At 47.4% G+C, this 9,121-nt stretch overlaps 1 protein-coding gene across 4 annotated transcripts; it reads left to right on the top strand.

Moving 5' to 3' along the window:
• The first annotated feature begins 801 nt into the window (after positions 1 to 801).
• On the top strand, positions 802 to 6,525 carry TMEM106C (transmembrane protein 106C). Of its 4 annotated transcripts, none has more exons than XM_024737148.1 (8): positions 802 to 902; positions 1,377 to 1,591; positions 2,533 to 2,596; positions 3,078 to 3,237; positions 3,328 to 3,468; positions 3,911 to 3,960; positions 4,672 to 4,725; positions 5,776 to 6,525. In XM_024737148.1, the coding sequence occupies exons 2-8, from the start codon at positions 1,405 to 1,407 to the stop codon at positions 5,870 to 5,872; spliced, it is 753 nt and encodes a 250-aa protein (XP_024592916.1). In that variant the 5' UTR covers positions 802 to 902; positions 1,377 to 1,404; the 3' UTR covers positions 5,873 to 6,525. The 4 variants fall into 4 exon arrangements, with proteins under 4 accessions (XP_024592916.1, XP_024592917.1, XP_024592914.1 ...); XM_024737149.1 differs by having other exon boundaries at positions 1,328 to 1,591; XM_024737146.1 differs by lacking the exon at positions 3,911 to 3,960.
• Positions 6,526 to 9,121: the final 2,596 nt, after the last annotated feature.

Genomic DNA, 9,121 nt, shown 5'->3' with positions numbered 1-9,121 from the left:
CACACCTATCACCATTGCCCACCTTGAACAAAGTCTGCCTTACCGTCTCCAACCAGTGTCATTCAATAATTTTTTCTTCACCATTTCTTATTCTAAAGACTCAGTGGGCTGACTGGGACCAGCAGTTGCACAGGTGCCTAGACAGCAGCAGTGGCATCAGCCTTCTTCACAGGAGAAGGAGGAGAGAGAAGTGGAGATGGCAGAGACCTCGAAGGTCGCCAGCCTCCCTCCACATTGCAGGGCATGGCCCCCATTCACCCAGTTCAGAATCTCTCCTCTCCCCAGCATCGTCTTTATAACTTCACCTGCTTAAAGTCTGCCCTCGCTTGCTTCCTTCTGCTGCAGGCGAAGCGCAACCAGGCAGTCCCTACAAAGAAACCCGCCCTTTAAAAAGTGTCCTCTAACCCCTTATGTGCATGCCTTGTGTGTGTGTCTAGGGCCGGGGAAGGGGACGCCCTAAAGCAGGATGAGGGCAGGTTCTGTGTCTGATGCACTTTTTACCCTCGGCGTCTCCACACAACCCCTGTGCTCAGAGAATAGCTGAGAATGGCTTTGGCTGCCGGCTCTTTCCGCCTTCCTCTTCCTCTGGAAACTTGAGCCTTTCCCAGCATTTCTGGGGGACTCAATCATCTCCACTGCACCAGCCTCAAGCCCCGAGAAGTACTGCTCCAACCCGAACCCCCGCACCAGCTCTCTGCTGCCCTCTCCCGGCACCGTCAGCAGGGCCGCGAAGAGCGCACGCGCGCGCTCACGCCGGCGTCCCCGGGCCAGCTTGCCATTCTGCGCGTGCGCATCGAGTGCGGGCAGTTCCGAAGACCGAAGAGGCAGGTAAACCCGCTGAAGCGGGCAGGTGGCTGGCGGTCCGGCCCGTGAAGGAGCTGCCGGGAGTTCGTGCCCTGCAGGTCTGGAACCTTCGGCATTTGCTCCCTCCTGGGCGACTCCGGTGGGCTCGGAGCGCGCTTTTTGCCAAGGGGCGTGACCTCAGCCCGCCTCCTGGGTTTGGGAGTGGAGGGGGATGGGGAATCTTTGAGGCCTGTTATTAATTTGGTGCCTGTTGATTGTTGGGGAGGTTTTCTCGAGGAGGGCACAGAGTTTGCAAATAGCGGACAGGAAGGGGTGAGGCTGGACCACGTGGGAGCTGGGGTGAACTGAGCCGTGGGGCTGTGAAGAGCTGGCGCCGCGTTTCTCCGGCTGTGTGTGTCAGGAGTCAGAGGGAGGTTAGGGAGCACTGCTACAAAACGAGGAGCCTGCTAGAAATTGTGCAGGTGTTTGGGATCACATTCAGGACGGCAATTTGGTCATTTTTGTGTTCTCACTTTTCTCACAGAAAGATGCACGGCCACCAACACGCACTCACTTGCCTCATTGCATCCTAGGACATGACACAAGTGGCACATCCCGGCCATGGGGTCCCAGCAGTCCGCTTATGCTCACCCCCCTTCTTGCAAGCGGAAGAAGGCAGATGACAGGGAGGATTTGCTGGCTGAACGGGAGCAGGAAGAAGCCATTGCTCAGTTCCCGTATGTGGAGTTCACAGGGCGAGATAGCATCACCTGTCTCACGTGCCAGGGGACAGGCTACATTCCAACAGGTGAGAGTCTTTGGTGATCATGGGAAGGATGATTCCCCAAGGAGAATTCCAGGATACCCAGAGGGCTTCTCCGGTCTCCCAGCCAGAACTTTTCTCCTAGGCGGCAGTACCACAGTCATAGGCCATGCCCTGTGAAGGAGCCAGCTGAGCTGACTTGATAAACTTGGGCAGGTTCCACAACTTCTCTAGGTTTCCCAGTATTTGAAAGCCTTGCTTTTCTTCACTTCCACTCTTTTGTTCGTCGTTTCCTTGGTTTGGAACATTTGGCTTGCTCTTGATTGTGGGATTTGTTGACAGGCCCATTTCTTTATTGCTCTCGCTCATAAGGCCTGGCATGGCTTTGTGGGGGAGGAGCAGACACCATCTTGGAAGCTTCTGTTCAAGGAAGCAGGTAGTGAATCATTAACAACCTAAGATCTGAAAAATAAGTCAAGTGGAGGGAGAAAAACACGCCCAGGCGTGGAGCCTGGATTGGGTACAGAATCATCTATCACGAAGTTGGCGCTCAAAAAGTCTTAACGGTGTAGACGGAGGGTCACAGAGGTTTAGAGCTGGTAAGAACCTTAGAAACCATTCACTCCAAAGCCTTCGTATTACAGATGAGGACACAGTGGCCTAGAGAGGTAATGACTTCCCCACGGCTATGCCATAGCTGAAAGCCATGCAGCAGCTCAAGGCCATGCAGTAAAGCCAGAACAAGATCCTAGATTTCTCAACTTCCACATCACTGCCCTGGGAGCACTGATAGATATTTTGTAATTTGTAGCGCTCTCTACGTATTTACTTGTTTCTTGTTCATTAGACCCCAAATATAAAACTGGTATCTTAGAAACGTCTAATTCCAGACAGGTATATTTGTGACAGGCTGCTGTGTATGTGATGGAAAGTACTGCAACACGTGGGGTTTATTTTACCGAAATTGTTGTTTGTTTCTTTTCTAGAGCAAGTAAATGAGTTGGTGGCTTTGATCCCACACAGTGATCAGAGGTTGCGTCCTCAGAGAACGTGAGTCACCTGCGTCTCTCCTGTTAATGCCTACAGTGGTCCCTAGGCCCTTCTTCTGTGTATGAATGCCACTTAACTTCTTGAAAACATTATCTGTTCCTGTAAATTCCCCACTTGCTTTAATACTGTTTGCTCAAGCAAGATGTCTCTGCCCCCATCACAGTCTGGGGAAGGGAACTTGAAGCTAGAAATGTTTTGAGAGCAGAGGGCCAAATGAAGGAACTTGAATCAGTAGGAATTGGAGAAGAGGGTGTCCTGGCAGGTGAGATGTTTCTGTCCACACAGTTCCTCTTCCCAGACGGCAGACAGCATTCAGATGGGTTTGTGAACCCGCTCCACATACTCTTTCCTGGTTTGTGATTCCTTGCTCTTTTCACTTTCTTGTCCCTCCCCGCCTCATTCCTGCTTTTGCATTTAATCTTGACTGATTGGACCTTGATATCTGACTGCCTGGGTTGGTCATGTGCTTTGTCGTTTGCAGTAAGCAGTATGTCCTCCTGTCTGTTCTGCTCTGTCTCCTGGCATCTGGTTTGGTGGTTTTCTTCCTGTTTCCACATTCGGTCCTCGTGGATGATGACGGCATCAAAGTGGTGAAAGTCACGTTTAATGAGCAGGACTCCCTTGTAATCCTCGCCATCACGGTAAGATTAGGGCCTCCCTTCCTGGGTTGTGCACCTGTGAGTCTTGTACCCAGGACACTTACACGTGTTTCCTCTCTTGCTCTGATGCAGGCCACCCTGAAAATCAGGAATTCCAACTTCTACTCTGTGGCGGTGACCAGCCTGTCCAGCCAGGTTCAGTACATGAACACCGTGGTTGGGTCATATGTGACAACTAACATCTCCCTCATTCCACCTCGGAGCGAGCATCTGGTATGCCGTCCTTTTAGGATCCTGGCCCCGTGGGCCTGAGAAAAGAGTAGGCACTGTGGAATGCTGTCACCTCATTACTTTCCTCTTCCTCTCCTCATTTCCACTTGTAGCAACTGGTTGATGAGGAAGACGTGATGAGCTCTGTAATTATGAAAACTTAGGGAAAAAAATCAGCTAGCATTTAAGTGTTACAGGAACAAAAGAATTTGTCGGAGAAAGCAATTTGCCAGCAATCGAGGAGAGGCCATGTGGTCCATTGGCCTGTCAACGGGGAAGAGGTTGGAAGATTTGTTAGAGGCTCACCGTCTGGATCAGGGACAGTCTTGGGGAAATATTTTGTATGTGGTAGAAGAATGCTCTCAGGTCCTTGTGTTGCAGATTGTAGCACTGTTCTCTGTCAAGCCTCCTTAGCCACAGACTGACTCTGGTGTCTTATTTTCAGGTGAATTTTACCGTGAAGGCTGAGATGGGAGGACCATTTTCCTATGTGTAGTAAGGACAGTGTTCTCTACATGTGTGCTTTTTACTGGATGAAAGGGATTCAGAGTTGAGCTCAATTGTTGGGGGCCGGTCCTGCCTTAAGTTCCAGCCTTGGGCCTGTGGGTTCCCTAGTTTGGGCCATCTTGAAGTTTATTTGGAGGATGTGGTATTTTTTTTTTTTTCTTTTTTTTTTGCGGTACGCGGGCCTCTCACTGTTGTGGCCTCTCCCGTTGCGGAGCACAGTCTCCGGACGCGCAGGCTCAGCGGCCATGGCTCACGGGGCAAGCCGCTCCGTGGCATGTGGGATCCTTCCGGACCGGGGCACGAACCCGCGTCCCCTGCATCGGCAGGCGGACTCTCAACCACTGCGCCCCCAGCGAAGCCCAGGATGTGGTATTTGATATGTGACTGAAGCGCTCAAATTTCTGAAAGAGAACGTTAGGCCACTAGAAACATTTCCAAGCTACAGCATTTTGTGATGGGTATGAACAAACAAAAAGATGATGATGTGGGAGGATGGAAGGACACTTGTGGGGACTCGGAACTAGTGAGCCAGGACAGCACTTAAGCCAGAAGGGCGGGTGTGGGGCAGGGGAGGTACCCAAACGGGGCTGACTGCTCCTCAGTTTGACAGTGTAACTCAGCACTCGTGCCGATTCGCCTTTTCTTAAAAAAACAAAAACAAAAACAAAAACAATCATTTCTCTGTTTGCTGTTTTGCAGCTTCTTCTGCAGGTTACCCGATATCCTGGTGCACAACACAGTGGTCTTCATGCGGTACGTTGCTCATTTCCCTGTGTCCAGGGCCTTTGTGTTTGAGCCTGGACCGTCAGGCCACGTGAGCTGGCCACCTTTGCTCAGGAGAGCCTGTGGGACCCACAGACCAAAGGGGGGATGCCCAGTACCTTACAGGCACAGACACAGCAGAGCCTTGCTGTCGTTTAGATACAGTGTCCAAATCCCTGTCACAAATCACCAGGATCACGGTGAACGGTTAGTTGTAGAATTTTCTCCATGAAATGGGGTCGAGTTGTGTGATCCCTTTAGAATCCTGATGGAACTAGTAAAGAAAAGATAGTACCTTACAGGCACAGACACAGCAGAGCCTTGCTGTCGTTTAGATACAGTGTCCAAATCCCTGTCACAAATCACCAGGATCACGGTGAACGGTTAGTTGTAGAATTTTCTCCATGAAATGGGGTCGAGTTGTGTGATCCCTTTAGAATCCTGATAGTAAAGAAAAGAAAAGCTTTCTCAAGGCATCAGCCCTGGGCATCTGGCCAGACTTACTCTGTAGCCACACAAATTACCACATTGTCATGGACCGGTAGGGTAGTTTCTAGAACCGTGGCTGTTAAATTTGCAAGTGACAGGGTTCTGCTGCAGACATTTGAAATAGGAGGGTTAGAGCAGGGTTTCTTAGCCTTGGCGCCATTGACATTTTGGGCCAGACAGTTGTTTGTTGCGAGGGGCTGTTCTGTGCCTTGTAGGACGTTTTACAGCCTGGCCTCTACCCACTAGATGCCAGTAACACCACCTCCTCCCCCACTCAGTTGTAACAACCCCAAATGTTCAGACGTTGCCAGAAGTCCCCTGTGGGTTAAAATCGTCCCCGGTTCAGAACCACATATTTAGAGGGTCAGCTCAGGGCACAGTGTCTCTGGGGATGTGGAAAGATCCTCTGATCTCCTGGTTATGTAACCATGAAGATACGTATCTAGGACCTGTGGATATTACTGCCTGAGCTTGCAAGAAATTACTTGGGCAGTGTTTCTTACTTATTTCGTCTCAGAAACAATTAATTCTCGTTGGTTTTCCTTTCCCTAGAACTTCAGTGAAGATTTCCTACATTGGCCACATGACCCAGAGCTCCTTGGAGACACATCACTATGTGGATTGTGGAGCAAATTCCACAGCTGTTTAGAAACTGCTCATGGTTCTTCCATGGCAGCACCTGTCAGAAGAGACACAGCATCTGTTTCCGGGACCTGAGCCCTGTACCTACCCCAGGGGGTAGAACCAGAGGAGAAATTGGTTCTCTCAGTCCCCAGCAGACATCCTCCTGCCACTAGGGAGGAAAACTCCTCTCTGTAGCGCCATTTACTTTTCTCAGAACCAGCAGGATCACTGCCTAGTGCCTAGCCTATGCCCAGCAAATAGTAGGCACTCAAAGAAGGTTTGAAGAGTTTAACTGAGATCTTTTCAGCTGTTCTTGGGCCATTATCAGTTAAAATCATAACCATGGTTCTAGGGTATCAGACGATAGAGTGATCCGGAAATAAGACGGTCGGTGCAGTTGCAGAACTATTTTCGGGGCCTCATCACAGAAGAGGCAGCAGGGAGGGAACATTTGAATACATTAAAGAAGAAAGCACAGACCATTCAATATGTGAAATTTATTCATCTGCTTCCAAATGCCTAGGAACTTTACTAAAGAAAAAAAAATAACTTTTTTTTTCCTGTAGAAAGTTAAAACTGTTTTTACCAAGAGTCTGTGGGGTCTGATTTACCCTTCATCCATTGGCTGGAACATGGATTGGAGAATTTGGTAGAAAAGTAAACCCTGCTTTTGATTCATCTGTGTCTCCTCTGATTGTCTGGACGTCTCAGTAGGCACCTCTGGGGGACCGTAGAATAGTTGCTTGTGAAGTGTTACCAGCACACGATGGGAAGGGAAGAGAGGAAGCCCTGCTTGTACTGGCCCCATGAGCTCCTATCACAGTCCGTCTACCTCTGATGCTGACAGGTTGGCCTATCGCTGTTGTAGAACAGAGCACTTAATGCCCCCTGGAGGTTGGACGAGGTAGAGCAGTGATGCCTGAGGATTGAGAAGCTGCTTCCCTGAGGAGGAATAACTTGCTAATTAAGAGGACCTGGTTTGAAGTTGAAAGTTTCTTGAACTGTCTCCACCCTCTCCACCACCCAAAGAGCAGGCTCCAGCCCCACGATGGCAGGGCATCTAGGGGGAAGCTTGAGTAGTCAGTTTCAGAACTCCGCTGAGGTGGGCTCCAACTCCTTCTCCAGCGCTCTTGCCTCAGGAAACTCTAACAGCAACAGGTGGTAGCACGGGGTCTATTTTCTTTTTTGTCCTCATTCACATAGCTTGATTTTCAATATCAATGATCTTTGCACTCTGAATCTTCAGGCTAAGGGTAAATTTCATGGTGTTTGGCCGATGCTGACCATGCTTGAGTAACCCAAGAGCTGAGGGTTGGAAGCCGAGTTTCCCTGTTAACCTGGATCCTTTAACGGTCTGTATGTACACGATGGTGATGACTGTTCTGTGTGTAAGTGATGGAACACAACTTGTATGGAAGCAGGTGTGCACCATTTTTGAGGACATGCCCTGAACACATGAAGATGTACACATTGCTACATTTTTTTATTTTCCAATTTTCCAAACAGCCTCTAGCATATTTTTCATGTGATTTTGACAAAGTTACTCCTATTGGTACTTCAGTTTTGAATAATTTTTTGTGACCATGTGCCTCAGTAGCATTTCTTGCTTCTCAATGTTATCTTTATTTTTTTATTTTAGAACTTTCAAGGTATTTACTCATTTTTTTAAAAAATTGGGGTATAGTTGTTTTACAGTGTTGTATTAGTTTCTGCTGTACAGCAAAGTGGAGTTCCCTGTGCTATACAGCAGGTTCTTATTATCTATTTTATACATATTAGTGTATATATGTCAATCCCAATCTCCCAGTTCATCCCCCCACCCACCCCCCTGCTTTTCCCCCCTGGTGTCCACAGATTTGTTCTCTACATCTGTGTTTCTGCCTTGCAAACTGGTTCATCTGTACCATTTTTCTAGATTCCACATATATGCGTTAGTATATGGTATTTGTTTTTCTCTTTCTGACTTACTTCAGTCTCTATGACAGTCTCTAGGTCCATCCACATCTCTTCAAATGACCCAATTTCGTTCCTTTTTATGGCTGAGTAGTATTCCATTGTATATATGTACCACATCTTTATCCATTCATCTGTCGATGGTAATTTAGGGTGCTTCCATGACTTGACTATTCTAAATAGTGCTGCAGTGAACTTAGGGTGCATGTGGCATGTGTCCTTTTGAATTATGGTTTTCTCTGGGTATATGCCCAGTAGTGGGATTGCTGAGTTGTATGGTAGTTATATTTTTAGTTTTCTAAGGAACCTCCATACTGTTCTCCATAGTGGCTGTATCAATTTACCTTCCCACCAACAGTGCAAGAGGGTTCCCTTTTCTCCACATCCTCTCCAGCATTTATTGTTTGTAGATTTTCTGATGATGCCCATTCTAACCGGTGTGAGGTGACACCTCGTTGTAGTTTTGATGTGCGTTTCTCTAATAATTAGTGATGTTGAGCAGCTTTTCATGTGCCTTTTCTTTGGAGAAACGTCTACTTAGGTCTTCTGCCCATTTTTTGATTGGGTTGCTAAATGGTGTTGAATTTAGTCAAAAGCTTTTTCTGCATCTATTAGATGATCATATGGTTTTTATTCTTCAATTCGTTAATGTGGTGTATCACATTGATTTGTGTATATTGAAGAATCGTTGCATCCCTGGGATAAATCCCACTTGATCGTGGTGTATGATACTTTTAAAGTGTTGATGGATTCTGTTTGCTAGTATTTTGTTGAGGATTTTTGCATCCATATTCTTCAGTGATAGTGGTATGTAATTTTCTCTTTTTTTGTAGTATCTTTGTCTGGTCTTGGTCAGGGTGATGGTGCCACCATAGAAGGAGTTTGGGAGTGTTCCTTCCTCTGCAGTTTTTTGCAAGAGTTTGAGAAGGATGGGTATTAGCTCTTCTCTAAATGTTTGATAGAATTCACCTGTTCATTTCTAATTTTACTGATTTGAGTCCTCTCCCTCTTTTTCTTGATGAGTCTGGCTAATGGTTTCTCAATTTTTAAATTTAATTTTATTTACTTATTTTTTTGAATTTTATTTTATTTTTTATACAGCAGCTTCTTTTAAATAAATTTATTTATTTATTTTTGTCTGCATTGGGTCTTTGTTGCTGTACATGGGCTTTCTCTAGTTGCAGTGAATGGGGGCTGCTCTTCATTGCGGTGTGCGGGCTTCTCACTGCGGTGGCTTCTCTTGTTGCGGAACATGGGCTCTAGGCGCGTGGGCTTCAGTAGTTGTGGCACGCAGGCTCAATAGTTGTGGCGCACGGGCTTT

Source organism: Neophocaena asiaeorientalis, unplaced genomic scaffold (genome assembly GCF_003031525.2).
Source record: "Neophocaena asiaeorientalis asiaeorientalis breed wild unplaced genomic scaffold, Neophocaena_asiaeorientalis_V1.1 scaffold134, whole genome shotgun sequence".
NCBI classification, from domain to species: domain Eukaryota; kingdom Metazoa; phylum Chordata; class Mammalia; order Artiodactyla; family Phocoenidae; genus Neophocaena; species Neophocaena asiaeorientalis.
This window is presented reverse-complemented; position numbering and strand designations above follow the sequence as displayed.